General features: G+C 36.3%; 2 protein-coding genes across 5 annotated transcripts in view; one reads left to right on the plus strand and one right to left on the minus strand.

Annotated features, from left to right (window-relative positions):
* Positions 1 to 17,282, minus strand: part of knstrn (kinetochore localized astrin (SPAG5) binding protein) — a 170,267-nt gene that overhangs the window by 1,240 nt on the left and 151,745 nt on the right. The window contains exons 2-7 of one of the 3 annotated variants that reach the window (XM_079896846.1): positions 2,069 to 2,104; positions 1,728 to 1,815; positions 1,614 to 1,640; positions 1,389 to 1,488; positions 1,152 to 1,266; positions 998 to 1,059 (exon numbers count right to left, since the gene is read on the minus strand). In XM_079896846.1, coding sequence (XP_079752972.1) covers positions 998 to 1,059; positions 1,152 to 1,266; positions 1,389 to 1,488; positions 1,614 to 1,640; positions 1,728 to 1,807 — 384 coding nt within the window. In that variant the 5' untranslated portion in view covers positions 1,808 to 1,815; positions 2,069 to 2,104. The other 2 variants (XM_079896845.1, XM_079896847.1) reach the window with 2 other exon arrangements.
* Positions 2,390 to 15,476, plus strand: knl1 (kinetochore scaffold 1). 2 transcript variants are annotated; one of them, XM_079896668.1, is made up of 26 exons: positions 2,390 to 2,459; positions 2,759 to 2,832; positions 4,323 to 4,362; positions 4,664 to 4,732; positions 4,818 to 4,903; positions 4,987 to 5,039; positions 5,241 to 5,259; positions 5,393 to 5,433; positions 5,662 to 5,708; positions 5,952 to 9,383; positions 9,543 to 9,651; positions 9,762 to 9,829; positions 10,056 to 10,154; positions 10,222 to 10,337; positions 10,461 to 10,551; positions 10,660 to 10,776; positions 11,261 to 11,348; positions 11,449 to 11,532; positions 11,624 to 11,663; positions 11,743 to 11,847; positions 12,016 to 12,116; positions 12,206 to 12,271; positions 12,405 to 12,514; positions 12,653 to 12,774; positions 13,062 to 13,187; positions 13,733 to 15,476. In XM_079896668.1, exons 2-26 carry the CDS (start codon positions 2,813 to 2,815, stop codon positions 13,827 to 13,829), a joined length of 5,346 nt encoding a protein of 1,781 aa, XP_079752794.1. In that variant the 5' UTR covers positions 2,390 to 2,459; positions 2,759 to 2,812; the 3' UTR covers positions 13,830 to 15,476. The 2 variants fall into 2 exon arrangements, with proteins under 2 accessions (XP_079752794.1, XP_079752795.1); XM_079896669.1 differs by lacking the exon at positions 5,241 to 5,259 and having other exon boundaries at positions 2,394 to 2,459; positions 2,779 to 2,832; positions 4,987 to 5,053.

A 17,282-nucleotide genomic window follows, 5' to 3' on the forward strand; every position in this document is an offset into this window, starting at 1 on the left:
AGTTTTTCTTTTTTAAAATCACACACACTCACATACACGGGTTGGACAATGAAACTGAAACACCTGGTTTTGGTTTAGGGCCTCTTTTTATGGCCAATACAGCATCATTTCGTCTTGGGAATGGCAGATACATGTATTTCACCGTTGTTGAGCTATTCCTCTTCCAGAACAGTGGCCAGGTCACTATGTGATGCTGGTGGAGGAAAACGTTTTCTGACTTGCTCCTCCAAAACACACAGAGAACAATACATGTTTCACATTGTCCACAGCCCAAGATTTGCACTGTTGGCAGAACTTGGCACCACTGAAACCCGAAGTTTGACATTGGCATGAGTGACCAAAGGTTTGGCTGTAGCAGCCTGACCATGAATATTGACTCTGTGAAGCTCCAGATGAACAGTTTTGGTGGAAACAGGAGAGTCAAGGTGCGTATTTATTCTGCAAGGAGTTGGGCAGCTGTGTTTTTATGTTTTATGTTAATATCCAGGTTAGTACCCCAGGACGTCCCTTTCAGACAGCTTCCTCTCGCATTGACAGTTACTCCTGTTGGATGTGGTTCGTCTTATGCGGTGGCAGGCCGACATTAACCCTGAACACTGTGGCTCTCGATACACCACAAAGACTTGCTGTCCTGGTCACAGATGAGCCAGCGAAACGTGTAGTCGCGTACCAACAATTTGTCCCCTTTTGAACTCTGATACGTCTCCCATTATGTTGTGTTGATTGCAATATTTTATGTACAGCTGTGCTAATGCTCTGCTAATTCAACCTTCACACTCAGCTCTTACTAATGGAATGTGAAATCAGTGAAGATTGGCCATGCATACATATGCGTGAAACCTCCCAACACTAGGCTATATTGGCCAGTGTTTCAGTTTCATTATCAAACCTCTGTATGTATGTGTGTACATATGCAAAAATAAATATTTTTCAATAAAAAAATAGCATTTATATAAATTAAACAAAATATACAAATACAGAAAACAAAACGAGTTACCATAACTTCTTTTCTTTGTTCTTCCTTCTGTTGTGCTGTCTGACCCAACTTTTCCCCTGAAACTGAATTTGAGGCTGTTTTAGATAACAACTCAACAAAACACACTGCTCCTCTACATGCGTCGATCCAACAGAGCAATAAATTAAATCATCACCTGGGTCAAGGTTTTCTGCAACGAGGAGGACGTGGCAGTCTCGCAGCTGTTTCTGAATTTCTCGATTTTCTCCTTGGAGGTCTGTGCATCGCAGCTCCAGTTCAGTCACTGTTTCCTTCAGAAACATGATTGTTATTGTTACACAGCAAATATTCTAAAATAACACTGTATACTCTATGATTAATTTGTCTTTAATGCATTTGGGCAAAACACTAAATCAATGATTAGTGTAATCACCTTCATTTCTTCAAGCTGTCTCTGCAGGTCTTCATTTGTTGTGGTCAATGCTCGATTCTGCTCCCTTATATCGTTTTGTTGCCCATATCTTGTGGTTGGCCTAAGAAAATCAAAATAGTATACATTTCCTTTTTTTATACAGACTGGACAGTATTATCTTACAGTAGTAACTACGTTTTTATTTGATAGGCAGACTAGCCTATCATTTCAAACCATGGTACTTACACTTTCAGAGTCCTGTGCTGGCTCTTCCTGAAAAATATGAAATATATATTTAAAATAAAGCTAGGTATTGTGGTAAAGGAAATCTTTGCTTAACGTTTGAACAAAGATGCCCACTTATTGTCCGTGTCGTTCTTGACATGTGCGGCTCTGGGCTGTGCAGAAATCGCCGCGTCTTTCATCTGAACTCTCTTCATGTCTCTTTCTGGAGAAACAGAGAATGTACTGCTTTTAATAGTTAAGACTAATATTGACATACATAATGTCAAGAAATTATGTTTGGTTGATCTAAAAAATTTTATATTTTCGAAACTATGTACATGTCACACTTCGCGAACTGTATCTTGTCATGTCAACTTTTTCTTACCGTAAATGCAGTGCGATTTCTTATCTCACCTCGTTAATCTACAGTCATAAAAAAATATTTTAAAATATGTATGAATGTGTAATAAACTTACCACACTTAGCGAATATCGATCTGCAAATAACGTTTTTAAAAAGCGCTTTCAATTTTCAAAATAAACCACGTCACTTCCGCTTCCTTTACAAACCCGTTTTGACTGAGATTAATTTCTATCGTTAAAACTAAATGTATGTATATACAAATATATAGTATTGTAAGATTCTTACAAAGGAAATTAATCCAAACAAAAAGAATATCACGCGAAAGAGTTTTTATTTTATTTAAATGGTTAATAATATTAACATCCGCTCCACTAGAGGACGCGAGAGCGGCGTGTCTGGTCTCACGCCTCACGTCACGTCGTGAGGAAGAGACGCGGCGGTTGATTTCAAATTTTGCGAAGAAAAAAAAAAGACAAGCAGCGAATAGAGGGAACTTACTTTAAGGTATTGCGCTTTAATTATAATTTTTTCAACTGCAAATCTGTCGTGTGATGGCATATATGAGAGTAAAACCTGTTTTAAATTCGTTGAAATACCGAGGGCTGTTTGTTTTTATGAGCGTAACGTTATGAATGTCTCGTCTGACAGACAAATACACACTGTCACTGGATTCAACAAAACTTGAGGAAATACAGTACTGTTATTACTGTAATGTAGATAATATTTAGTCTAGAGTAATTAAGGCAAATCACCCAAACGTTTTATTTGTTTATTTTATGCTTCATTTCAGGTTACTTAATAGTGTTTCTCACTTTTAATTTAGATTTAGTGCGCTGTATTATGCACATGCATTGAAGATGGAGCCGCTGAATTCAGGGTAAGTTGATTGTGTGTGTGTGACTGTGTGTGTGCAGGCCGATTTGGCTAGCTTTGAATGAATAATGCATTCTTACACTTATTGATTCTGTAAAAATGATTGATTCGATCCGCGCATGTCTAAAATGTTCAAAGGTTCTTTGATGTGTTTTGCTTTTGGGAGCGTCAGTTCAAACTGAATAACGTTACACAGTTGAGTTAATGTTTTGATACACCAATAATACATTTCCATTTGTATTGCTCTCTTGCAGATGACAAAAAATATTGTATTTGTATTTATGAGCTCTCACACCTAAAACAAGTCTAATATTTTAGCATATTAAGCATTCAGGTTTCAGTAGCCTTCTGTCACATCGTGGTCGTATGATTCAGGAAAACTGCACAGATTGCTTGTCATCAGCTTTTCATTTATTATAAGCTGCTGACTTGCAAGTAGTGGAAGTAACCTCTTAATGAGTCTTTCTTTAATATCTTATATAATGATTGTGTAAATGCAATATATGGGTCATTGACGAATAAGGTTTTTAAAAGTGTAAAAATAAAAAATAGAATGGAGATATAACTATATTTGAAACCATTTTTTTAGTTTACCTAGGTGTTAACAATAAGATTTTGTGGTTTGTACAATCAATTAACACTGTTTTTTGTCATTTTTTACAAGATGGAAAAAATGTCACCAAAAAAGTAATTCGGTTTAACCACTGATTTGAAAGTTAAAAACTGATTTGACATTGATGTTGAGATATTATATAGTGTGTACCACAGAAGAAATATTTAAAAAAATTATCACTGATCTCATAAATGTAATCATTTATTGGACTACTCTAAACACTCCAACATATTCAAGTAAAACATTGCACAGGGAAAGGAGAAAAGGGGAAATGTAAAAAAAGAGCCTTATCTGCTTTATATTTGTATTATTGTAGTTCCTTTATTTATTAAAAACAATATTATTCCATTTAAATATTTACTATATCAGTTTTACCGAATGACATTTTGACACTTCAAAATCTTTAAAATACCTTTATATGTAGTAAAATATAATTAAAACCTTTTGGATTCAGTAAAAGAGATCAAGTTGTACTACCTTACATACTTTGGATGTTATATATTTGTTTTTTTTATTATTATTAAGGCCTTTGGACAAAAAAAATGACCCGTCACGTCATTGACCCATATGTAAAGAAGCATTTATATGAGTAGCCTTTTGCTTTGAGTTGATCATTTGTTATTCATAAAATCACTGGCATTCTTTGAAAATGCAAAAACATCTTCTTAAACTTGTTTACTAATCGAACTCATATTTTAACGTGGCAAATTGCTTTCAATGTTCTCTATTTGCAAGTCATATTGGGTAAAAGCATCTCCTTAATATATGTAAATGTGCATGTTTATTAAGTAAATGGTTTTCTTTCCAGGTAAATTTCATAATATGTTATCTCCTAAAAAAATAAATAATCCTAGTGTAACTAATCCTGTTTCTTCTTCCAGCAATGAGGCAGTGAAATCCTCAAGAAGGAGACTTTCTTCGGTAAGTATCCAGTAGCCTATGTTGTGAATATGTGACACTTTCTGATGATTTATCCTTTCTGGTGTTTTTAAAGTATAATCCAAATGGCTTCACTATCGTCACATACTATCTTAGGATGAAATTTATGCTGATTTTACACAGTAAAAAAAAATTTATACACCGTAATGATTGGTGATTTAAGCTTAAGTGTCCCAATTTACCTGTATTCACTCTATTGCTGCCTGCAAGTGTTTTCATAGTTTTAATACATTTCTAATTGTCTCAAAACAGTAAATAGTTCCTCTTGATTGTCCTCTGACAGATTTTAAAAGCTTCTCGGACATCTATGAAAGTACTTGCATCTGAGCAAGAGGAACAAACGGTGATTAAGGTATAAACATTTTAATAATTTTTTGTTTTTGTTTTAATTCTTTAAAAAAAATTAAAAAATAATTACTATGTGTGTGTCTATGAAGGAGGAAATTGCCAAACCTGTAGAGAAGAAAAGAAATTCACGAAGAGTGAGTTTTGCCACTACAAATAATGTCCGAGTCTTTACAAAGTAAGTGCAATAATGTTAACCCAAAATAATGTTGAAACTAAATATAGTTAGATAGTTCATTTACGATGTCTAAAATTTCACAGCGATGCGAAAAGGGAATCTCCTGTTCTGGCATCCATACAAAACACACATGTTGGTGAGCACTGAGCAGTTTACTTGTTTAAATGTTTCTTGTTTTTAACTTGTTCTATATGTGATGTAATTTGTGAGTCATGGTTATGGATTATGTGTACCAGTTCTGTCAAATGAGTAGTATAAAATATTTCTGTTGCAACTTGCATATATAAAACACTGACACACTGTTATTTGCTTTATTGTGTTCTGTTAAATTTATCAGGAGATAGACCAGATGAAAAGTAAGTAACAGATTATACTATTTCATTGTTTTCTTTCTGACATGTTGTTCAAGTTTAAACATGTTTGATGGTTTTGTGTATCCACATGAAGATATATGAAAATCTGTAACTTTCTTTTTTCCTCTAATGACAGGATTCTGTGTTTTGTTGATGAGAGAAATCATCAAATCAAAGGTAGTTTTCAAGAATAATTGTCAAATATTGCTGACCATTTGGGACCACTGTTCTCCAATCTTGTTCACAGTGCATGTGTTATTATTCAAAATTGTTCACTTATGCGTAATTGCATAAATGTTGTTCACTGTAACAGAATCTATTGATCTCATGCTTGCATTTACATACTTCCTGAAAATTATTCTCATAGTCAGAGAGTGAACCACTAAACCTTTCCATTTCTTTCAGGCCTGGAGACTTTGTTGAACACTCCTCTTTATCTATCCCAGCATAAGGTAAGTACTAATCTAAGGCTGCAGAGGCAAAAATATTATGAATTTTTCAGACTTCTGCAGTTTATGACATCCCTGATTAAAGTAAGGATATGCTGCCACAGACATTTAATTTGGAGAGTGTGAGCGTACAATATTTGATGATTGTCAGTACCTACTACTGAGTTTTTTGTATTAATGTCTCAATGAAACCCACCTTGTCTTGACACATGCTGATTATTTTGACCTTTCTCTCTCAAATTGTAGGAGAATTTCTTCTCTGATCCAGTCTTACAAGATGACTGTGTGGATAGGACAATGTTGCTCGGAGAGAATACCGGATACATGGATATTACTCAAAGTCACACTATCACAATTGATAAGGATTATGAAATTGAAGAAGAACCAAACTCAGATTGTAGCTTCAAAGTGGCTCAGACAGTCTGTGGTGATCTGAATGTTTCAAGTCTGAAGGGTTTGCCACGTGAAGCAACAGCTGCAAAAGACCCAGAGTTTAGTGCTTTTCTCGCCAGTATGTGCTTACCCACTGTAAACACCATTAAGCCCCCAAATTCAGAAAATGAGCTTGAAAGTGTCTTCTGTTCAGCCAATACAAGCACAATGGAAATTGATAAGGAGAATCACTTACCATCTTTTTTAATGAAGCAACATCCAGGTGGCAAGGGTAAACCAAAACAACCACAGGGCCTTCAACGTAGACGATCCCGTGTTACTTTTTTTGAAGATGACGATATAGAGACAACCATGAGTCACACTGCTGTAGTCGAAACCAAATATGATGCTCAGCCTCTTGCACCCTCCATTTCTGAAAATCAAGGAAGTGTTAAAGTTACAGGAAATACCACTCGCAACGTCCAGGCTGCTCTGGATCGCAATAGATCCCATTATTTCTCTGAGGATGACAATGCGATGGAGATGACTGGGGCATTTGATTTAGCTGTTCGAGAAAAAGACCACACAATGAATATGAAGGAGCAATCTCAGTCTCCAATTCCCAAAGTAAGAAGGATGTCATCCTTTAATGTGATTGGAAATGAGAAGACCACAGATCAAAACATAACTGGTTGTTTTCAGAGCAATCTCTCAATAGTCAAAACTGCTAATTCTGATGATATGGAGATTACTAGGGCTTTAGATGTATCTATTCGAGAAAAAGAGGACATTCTGTTTCCCAAACTAAGCCGTATGTCCAATCTTGATGCTTTTGGAAATGGAGAAATAGTGGATCAAAACAAATCTGGCAACAACTTGATAGCTCCAACTGCTAATAATGATGTTACAGAGAAGACACCGTCACAGGCTTTTGTTTTTGAGGCCAAACCATCAAGTGGAAACAAGCCATTTAGCAACTCAAGGAAGAGTTTCTCTCTTGCATCTGTATCCAGAACTGTTCAAGAAGATGAGCATGCAGGTATTATCAAGGAGGAAGCTCTGCATCCAATATCCAGAGGAAGCAAAATGTCCTGTTTTAATTTGGTTGGAAATGAAGAGATATTGGATCACAACAAATCAGGCCACCTCTCCATTACCCAAACTCCAAATTCGGATGATATGGAGATGACACAGTGTCAGTCTATTTTTGCCGAGGCTAAACAGGTCAGTGGAGACAAACCCTTAAGCAACTCAAGGAAGAATTGGCCTCATACATTGGTTTCCAGAACTGAAGGCGGTGATGGGATGGACATTACTCAAGGGTTCACAGGGCGTATAATACTAAATGCTCCCACCAAGAATGAAAGAGGTGAAAGCATTCTGATACCTGCTACATCACCTAAACATAATGAGAGTGACTGTATGGACTTGACATGCCAACCAAGTACTTTTGCTGGGATTTCACCCCCAAGCCCTGATGAAATGGAATTGACTGGATGCAACACTATGAACATCGACTCAAACCGGGCCTGTTTAGGAAGTGCTGATACAGGTACAGTACCATTCTCCGCTAATCAAACTACCACTGTTGTTGTACCCATGGAGATGACTGAAGTACATAAGGCTCCAGTCAGTGAGCGAAAACATAAAGCTTTAATGACTCGAAGAAAGTCAGGAGCAAGGATGGTGTCCTTGATGTCTTATCCTGAAAACACTGAAGCTGATAACTGTCAGACCAATTTCTCCAACCCTGATGACATGGACATGACACAATGTCATACTCAGACTGTTGTGCTTGAGGCTGAACACGGCAGACCATTCAGTAAATCAAGGAAAAGTTTGAACCTTGTATCTACATCCTCCAGTCATGATGTTGACGGTATGGAGATAACCCAGGCACTCACTGGGAATATCATGTTAAAGAGCTTTGTATCCAATAAGGAAAGGAAGCATGAGAGTAATCTGTTACCTACAGCACAAAGCTGTCAAAGGCAGGATGAGTCTGACTGCATGGAACTGACATGTCAAGCCAGTGCATCAAATCTAGCTATCCCCTGTGTTGATGAGGAAATGGAATTAACAGGATGCAACACAATTGTAGTTGACTCAAAAAGCACATTGGCAGCAAGTGCTTCAGAGATCAAAGCAAATGAAAGTGCACTTTGGGCATCAACATCTGTTTATAGATGCACAGTGTCAAGTGAAGAACAAAATGAGGTGATTGAAGCTGCCAAGTGTGCTATTAACCATGTCTTCCCCTCAAAAAACGTTTCTGATCTTGATGGCAAAAACCGTAAATGCAACAACACAGAGACAATATTATATGACCCAGCAGTCCCAGCTGACATGCAAGTGAACAAATACTGCGAAATGGCACATCCAAGCAATGTGATGACGACTGATGATGAAAATGACATGCAGATTACAAAGATCCTAACAATTCCCATTGAAATGGAGAAAAGTGTTTCGTTTGACCAGAGAGAAGTCAATATAAACACTTCCAATAGTTCTAGAAATGAGGAGAGTCAAGCTCTTTGGTCTAACAAGGAACAAAGTACAAGCTCGGTCAAAGATGAAGGTTCCTCCTCAAATGAGTCTGTAGCTGATTCCTTCAGTAAAGAAGAACTAAAACCTGCAAAAGCAAGACGGAGAAGTCTAGCAGATTTTCAAATGGAGCTTCAAAATATTTCACGACGTATCCAGGAAGAGCAAAAAGTGATGACAGGAAGCACAACTGCACCTCTGCCTTCTTGTTCCTTCCCAGAGATTTCCCTTAAAGAGCAGCGTGAAACTGAAATTTCTACTGAGCCAGCTTCAAATGTCACGCCTAATGTTAAGCAGAAAAATAATTCAGTTCAAAATGAGAAGACCACACCTTTTAGTCTTAAAAAGCCGTTCTCATCAAGGTTGTCATTGTGTGGTATCGTGCCAAAACTACCAAAACGAGCTACAACTGAAACTCCAAACAAAACTGTGACCATAGGTACTAATGATTTACGAGGTCTACAACTAGAGAAACATTTTGATGTTGTTGAACAAAATAGCAACTGCAAAACAGTCAATATTAATGACGAAGAGTTTCCTGAAATGAGCAGTGAAGAAGATATATCAGGGAGTCTTGAAAATTGGCCAATTAACAAGCAAGATGAACTGGATGGTTCTTTGGCTGTACCTATAACTGAAGAGCTTTTTGAGGATGATGTCTTTGAGTCAGGCACGAGCACGAGTCCATGTTTTAAAAGACCTTATCCAGAGGAAGATCCTATTACAGCAGAACAAACCAAGAAAGCCTACATTTCTGACATGGTATGAACAAAACATTTTTATTTTATTTAAATTTTTAGTTGAATACTTTGATTGCTTGGTATTTCCTGCTACATGCTTAGAGGTTGTTCTGTAATAAAGTGTTAAGAATGGGCTCTATTGTGCATTATTATGCTAATGCCTGAGATTCTGTCTCCTCAGGGGCCTGACTGTCATGAAGCTGCTGTACAGTGGGAAGGTAATTTTACAAGGCATGCTGCTCAAAATCCCAAGGCAAAGAAAATTGAAGATACAGGAGTCTCTGAATCCAGTGAGTTGCTTGTGTCAGTTCTCAGACATGGTGAACTGTTTATGCTCTAAAAAATTTAAGAGGTTTTCAATGTGGTTTATTTTTTAAAGAAAATGTGATCTGCTTTACAGCTTTAAGATACTCGCAGTTTGACTCGCATATGGATGGGACGCTGGATAATGTATTTGATTTCAACAAGGTAGCAGTATTCACCCACGCTTGCATTATATCCCATATTAGAAGGATTTTTTTTTGTTTGTGTATCCATCCACTATAGTTGTTGTTCAGTATCTGTTAAATTGTGTGCTTTTGTTTAGGGAAGGTGTGCTTGTGCACCCTTACATCTTTTGCATGTGCAAGCATCACTTACATTTTCTTTTGAAATGATAAAAATCTGGCTGTTTATCTCATTCTTGTATTTCCAGAAACTTGAGGACGGAAGCATCACAGTGAATGAGTTCCTAAGCCACTTTGGTATCAACTTCGTCATCCACAGATCTAGAGCAAGTGCTCTTCCTGACAGTGTAAGTGGTCTGGCTCTCTTTGTGAACATAATATGTGAAAGTTTTTAACACATCTTTCCTTTTTCAGTGTAGGGCTGGTGATACACGCACAATGGAAGATTTGCTCAAAGAGAAATACATATACCATCCCAAGCAGAGAGTGTATGAGCAAGACTGTAAGAACCTCACTGAGATAGTGGAGAGGTATGTACTAGTCTGGTTTTGATCATGCTGTAAGACACTGTCACTGCAGATTTTGTGTGTGTGTGTGTTTTTAACTGACAAACTATTTTTGTGAATTATTTTATGAAACTAATTTCGCCATAGACTTAAAGAACAAATGCCTGAACAAGAGAAATCCCTGGGATGCATCAATGGAGCCCTTCAGCAACAGATATGCGCTCTCTCTAAAGAACAAGTATGTTGCTTTTAAAGCCAATCTTGGGTCATTTTATGTTAAATCGTTAAAATCATAGCATATAGCGTTCATCTTTGAGAAGTCTTCATGCTTGTTCGTTTTCCTCAGTTAAAAAGCTTTGGATCCAAGTTGAAAGAGCGAAGACTTTACTTTGGAAAGAGAAGCAAGGCACTTTCTCATGATATTAAAGGAATCTTGTACTCAGAGCTCATTAAAACTACACAGGTAAAGGCATTTTTGTTTATTTTGAAATGTTGAAAAGTGAAATTATTCTTTAATCAAAAAATTCCTCTTTGTTTCTCATCTGAACATCAAGATTAGAGAAATTCTGATACATAGAGCCTAAGAAATTTCTTGACGAGCGCAGTTCCACATTTCCAATGAAACCTGTAATTAGAAAGGGCAAAATGAAGGACTTAACCTTTTTTAATAAAAAAATTAATTAAAAAAAATCACAGCCATAAACTTGATTTACTGCTGCTAGTATTTTTTTGGACATAATTAGTAAGTGCAAGATCATCAGTCATCAGTATTTTCAGTCTGTTTTCCCAGAAGAAAGGATTGTACATTTTAGATAAATGTATCTGCTAAATGTTATTTTTGCACATAACTTTTATTACATTTTTATTTTGTTAGAGGGCCTCAGTGCTAGCCGACATGAACTAAAAGCCTTAACTGCTGTGTATCTGAATTTCCCTTATATGATTAGGATGCAAAGCAAAGCCTGATATCTAAAATCAAAGAGACAGACGGAATTATGGAGGACTTGGATGGATGCATTAATGATTTAGAAACTGGTATGGATTTTTTTTCTCTGCTCGGTTTCATGTTTGAATGTATGTAATATAAATATACATAATCATAGTGAAATAACACACTGCTTCTTCACTACACTAGAACTTGCAACTGTAGAGGCCATGATTATGGGAGATCATCTTGATGCGCCTCAAACCAGACCATCCTTAAAAGCCAAGGAAGAGGGTAAGTTTACTTCTATACTATTGAATTTTCCAGCCTTGTGAAGCTAAGAAAGATATAATGATTTGTCTGTGTTTTCCCTCTCTGCTGACAGATTTGAAAAGGCTTAATTCAGATATCACTGTGAAGGAGAGGTATGTTCTTCTATCCACACCATAAGGAATGTTTAAGATACAGATTTTTGTTGAATGCTCAAAATGCTAATCATTTCAGGGAAATTGGTGAGCTGGAGATCCAGCTTAGGAATTTGGAGGGCCAACAGGAAAAGCTGCGAGGAGAATCAAGTAGCCTTAAGAGTCATCTTGCAACCTTGAACAGGTTTTTTTCCCCTTTTGTGACAATAACAAATGCTAATACTAGAAAGTACTAGATGTTTGGTTCGGTTGGTGAAATATTTATTTATTTATTTTTTACCACTATACCTTTCCCATATATTTTGCTGTGTAAATAGATATTGTGCTGAAGGTATGATGATTTGTCTTTCAGTTTGAACGAGTGGCGTCTTGATGCGACAGATGAAAGGGGGGCCTTGTTTACCTTTCTTCACAACACTGTGCATCTGCAGGTGAACCTGCAAATACCTGCTGGTGAGTTAATTATCATTTATAATTACTCCTAATGGTTTTTCATCATTATCACATTCAACAGTAGCTTATAATACTCTCATTTCTCTTAGAAACGGAATGGATGACTGAGGATGTGGAGCGAAGTGTAGATGTATGCTTCCAGTTGCAGCTGGATGGTGAGTGAACAATAAATCAGTTTATCTTTTCATTTTATGTATTTATTTATTTATTATTAAATATTTGAAATCCACTTTGTATAATTTTTTTCCTGATGATGATTACTTTTTTCATTCTTTTTTTCTTTTTAAGGGGAAAAGTCTGAGTGTCATGCAAGCATGGTTCACAAGTTACTTGCACTATACTGTCAGTCTCAAAGTCAATGGACACTGAGGTACCCAACTACCCGACATATACCAGAGGTATGCATGTACATTGTACATTAATATTTAAATGAAAGTATCTTAAATATTTATAGACATTGTTTTGCTACAAAGGTTTATGAGAAAATATAAGAACAAGATGAGAAGTCTCAGTGTTGTCTGGTCATTTCTCAACAGCTGCTTCATGACATTAGTTTGGTGGTGGGTCGTCTCAGGCTCTTAGGTGAGGAGATTCACCGGCTGAAGAAGTGGGGAGGATTGAAGCTTCGCATCCTGAAGATCACCTGTATGGACACACAGTAGGTTACACCTTTCAGTGCACATTTACTAGCTTACTACTCATGCACTTTTCCTTGGCCTGTTGAGCCGTGGTGCTTATGTGGATGACACAGATTCCAGTTGTGACATTTCCCTCATCCCTAATTCCCTAAAATAAATTAAACGTGTCAACTTGAAACCTCCTTCTTTTAAGAAAGATGGTATTCATGATGACAAATTAATAACTGTAAGCATCTTTTTTTTTCTCTCTCTCTCTCTCTCTCTCTCTCTCTCTCTCTCTTCTTTGTTATTGTTTTTACTTTTTCAGAGTTCATATTGTCTTCTCAAGCCTGAAAGCGTTTGAAAAGTTTGAGTTAAGTCTGATGGTCACTCCAGACTATCCCTTTGGACCACTTCACATACAGGACTTCAAAAAACACATGGGGAATACAAGGTTTGAAAGCAGTTAACATTTATTGATCACAATAGGTTTAAATGTTATCTGGCTTTGTGAGTGGAGATAACATCACCGTCATAAGACAGGATTGTTATTAGAAAGGAATATTGTGAAGTCTCAAGGCAGCGTTTAGTGAAACACAACAGCATTTCGCATCTAATCGTTCAAAGAAAATGTGTCAAGTACAAAATATTAATCTGTAATATAAATTGTAACTTAGTCTGTTTTACAGAAAAGTTATGACTAGAATACTTCATATCAGAAAGTTTCCTCTTCACCACAAACCAATTTTTACTTTTATATTTTAGTCCAAATGCAATTTTCATTGGTGCTGAGTGTCAATATTTTGAATACATTTGAATTAGTCATATATTTTAAAAAGCATTTCTCTCAAGATCATTAATCGACAAGTGTTCCTTGGCACATGGAACTGTAAATATTACCAACAGCTACAATAATGTTCACTTTATAGAAGCATTCACATAAAATGATAATTTAGTGTTACTCTTGTGTCAGTGTTTTGTGCTTTCTGTCTTCTGTAGGTTGAGTCAAATTGAAGACATCCTATCATCAGTCAAACCAGCCAAGAACTATCTGACAAAATTCCTCAAGAAGATCCACGACGATCTCCTGTGCTAAAATCTCAAGTCTTGTTTACTCTTTTCTTTTCAGTCTTTTAAATGTTTGTATATATTGACGTTTGTATAATCAAAAAATAATAATTAAAAAAAAGTTTGCTTCCATTCTTTACATTTCTTGGCCCATTAATATGACTGGATCCTTGTCCGTTGTTGTTATGAATCCAACTATTAGAATATGATAAAAAAATCAGCCCTGTATACTAGTACTAAATAGTACTACATATGAAGAATGCAGGTAATTTAAGATAAATAATTAGATTACCATAACATGCCATTCCAAAGAAGGATGGTAACAAACCGCAATTGTTCATTGTATATCATGTTTCAAAAGGCTAGTTTGGCCTCAAGGCCAACCAGCAATCTCCTATAGATGTGAACAGAAGAATGATTTTTGTTGTGTAGAGCTAATCATTTGTTACTGTCAGCTAGCTGTCGGGTAATCAAGATTTAATGATGACACACCACAGGAGAAGATTTTAGGAATGATGCTGACCTTTGACAAGACTTGTACTGCATGGAGAAAAATGGATGGGCTTTGTTGATCCCAGAGAGGAAGATTTGTGCAGCACAGAATGCACACAAACTGACAGTGAAGAAATGTTCATGTACACAAGCATTACTGCAATGCATCCAGGTAACAGTGAAAAACATCAGAGTGCAATAAGACTAAGAGTATATTGAATGTGCATAATGTTGGTACTGACCATGTTTGCAGAATCCATCTAGCAGGACTTTTTAGCACTGAAAACCAACATATAGACTTTGAGTGGCAGTTGTCCCACATCATTTGCTTGGATATACATGGAATGATGGATCCCTGACTCCTTGTCAAGGTAACTTTATATAACACCTTGTGTATTTTTGTCTTCACTATACGATGCAACCGATGTCAACCCAAAGTAGAGTGCCATGAAATCACAAAGAACATAAATCTTTGAAGCGAAGAAATAGATGCCCATTAGCTTAGCATGTTTAGCCTCTAAAGCAATGGGTGAGTTTAAAAAACCTATCGGCAGCCCTGCTTCAGTGATCTTTAATTACTCTGTCCATGTCGTTTCTCTGTGATTTTATAGCACTGAATCTCTCTCTGATCATGATACTATCTGGACACAGTCCAGGAAATTGGGAATGAAGAGGAATCTAGTTGGCTATGGTTGACAGACAGTGCTTATTACTACGTCACAGCTGACATCATTCTGTGATTTACATCATAAAAGAATGTCCTCCACAATTACAGAGATGTTAATGAAAGTAATTGGCCTTACAGGGCACAGAACAGTGTATTTAAAGGCTTGGATTTAGATTCAGCATGGAATGCCATTAGCAAACAGCTTTGCTTTTGTAATGTGACTCATTTCTATTTGAAATGAGTTGTGTGGACTACTTTTATTGTGTTTTGGGTATTTTAGAAAGCATGAAAGTCTGGCAAACTTGTATTCACCCCAAAATGCATCTTATAATCAGCGGGGTTTTTTTGGGATAATGAACATGTTTTAGATTGTTTTCAAACACAGCAATGAATTCTAATAAGATTGTTTTAGTCTTAGGCTTTTCTATGCATGCACTCTATTTGTTTGGCAGTTTTTGAACCCAAATATTGATATTCTGATATTGCAGGTATCTTGTTTATTAAACCAATTTTTTGATATTTTTGTTTTCCTCTTCTCATCAATTTGATCAGGCTGCTTAAAACATCCTGTGGATGTCAAAACATGTTTACTGAGTTAGAGCTATATTGCTCTTATGTTAAGGATTCTGTTTCCTGCTTTTTTATTTGGCCTCTTTTGTGAGTAGGCGACAGATTGTTTGTTTTTGTTTATTTCATTTATTCTTTCTCTGAAAAGACCTTCATAAGGCAAACAATCACAAAGACATAAGAGCCGGACAGGCTTTTTTCAAAATTCCATTAACTGAATTACAAAGTACACTGGTATAAGCCTTATTCCCCCTTGATCAAATATTTTACTGATATCATGCCAGCGAATTCTGTTTACTTGTTTACGCTCCCCATGCCATTACAATAATCAAGCAGAATTGAAATTTATTTACATTTCTGAAATGTGTTCTTGCGTCAGAGTCAGATCCAATATGGATGCACATACTGATGAGTCTACACCGTATATATTGAAAAATACCTCCCGAAGTGTTTCTATGCAGCATTAAAGCTTGATGCAGGTTCCTATTCCTATTATGCATAATTTATCAGTGTATGTTATTTCAAAGGAAAAAGGTTGTCTTGAAAATGAAATAAATTGCTCAGCACCTAGGCAACATGGACAGGAAAGAAAATGTAAGCTGAAGGTTTGTTATCAACTTGTAGTATATTGGAGTCAGTAAGATATTTTTGAAAGAAATTAATAGTTTTATTCAGCGAGGGTACATCAGATTGATTAAAAGTGACATTTATAATGCTACAAAAGATTTCTATTTCAAATAAATACTATTCTTTTGAATTTTCTAGTCATCAAAGAACTGTTTTTAACATTGATAACAATAAGAAATGTTTCTTAAAGCGATAGTTCACCTAAAAATGAAAATTCTGTCATAATTTACTCACCCTCAGGTTGTTCCAAACTTGTATACATTTCTATAACTATCCTTAAGCACCAAATCAGAATATTAGAACGATATCTAAAGGATCATGTGACACTGATGACTGGAATAATTGATACAGAATATCAGCTTTACCACCACAGGAATCAATTATATTTTAAAGCATATTAAAGGGATAGTTCACCCAAAAATAAAAATACTTTAATCAAATACCCTCATATACTTCCAAACCCGTAAGGCTTTCGTTCATGTTCGGAACACAAATGAAGATCTCTTTAATGAAATCTGAGAGCTTTCTGTCCCTCCATTGACTCCCCATTGACGCCTCAAAAGGTTCATACAGAGATCGTAAAACTAATCCATATAAATTGAGTGGTTTAGTTCGAATTTTCTGAAGAGACTTGACCGCTTTATGTGATAAACTGTTTTAATTTAGCCTTTTATTCACATTTAACATTCATCAACTCACACATAAGTTGTGGTAAACGGAAGCTCAAGCATGTTTGCTTGACTTGAGAGAACCAATGAGGTTCATTCTCATGTGTGTTACCCATCACGTTTGAGCGTCCGCAGTTTGGTTGCTAAAGATTTGGAGATTCGAATCCCAAAGGGAGTAATATGAGCTATAACCATTGAGTCTTTGGGTGAGACACTTAACCCCAGATTGCTCCGGAGGGACTGTCGCTGTAATTATGTGTAGTCACGCTTGATAAAACTGTGAACTTGAGTTTTTTTGCAAGAGCATTTATAGGTCATATATTGTCAAGTGGCATGGTGACTGATCCTTTACTGTTAGAAAATCTGTATTTGTGCGTAAGAGTAAAATGAAGCAGGCCTTCATACCAACTCTCTATTTTAAGGCGAGTGTTTGCCACCTGTCTCTGCTTCTCTAGATGCC

Source organism: Squalius cephalus (assembly GCF_949319135.1).
Source record: "Squalius cephalus genome assembly, chromosome: 2".
In the NCBI taxonomy this organism is placed as follows: Eukaryota; Metazoa; Chordata; class Actinopteri; order Cypriniformes; family Leuciscidae; genus Squalius; species Squalius cephalus.

What these genes read in the sequence shown, in the direction of transcription:
- knl1 (XM_079896668.1), top strand. Translation starts at nt 2,813, where the DNA reads ATGGAGCCGCTGAATTCAGG. An exon ending in AGGAACAAACGGTGATTAAG is followed by an intron (nt 4,733 to 4,817) that starts GTATAAACATTT and finishes GTGTCTATGAAG; the next exon opens with GAGGAAATTGCCAAACCTGT. An exon ending in CATCTTGCAACCTTGAACAG is followed by an intron (nt 11,848 to 12,015) that starts GTTTTTTTCCCC and finishes TTTGTCTTTCAG; the next exon opens with TTTGAACGAGTGGCGTCTTG.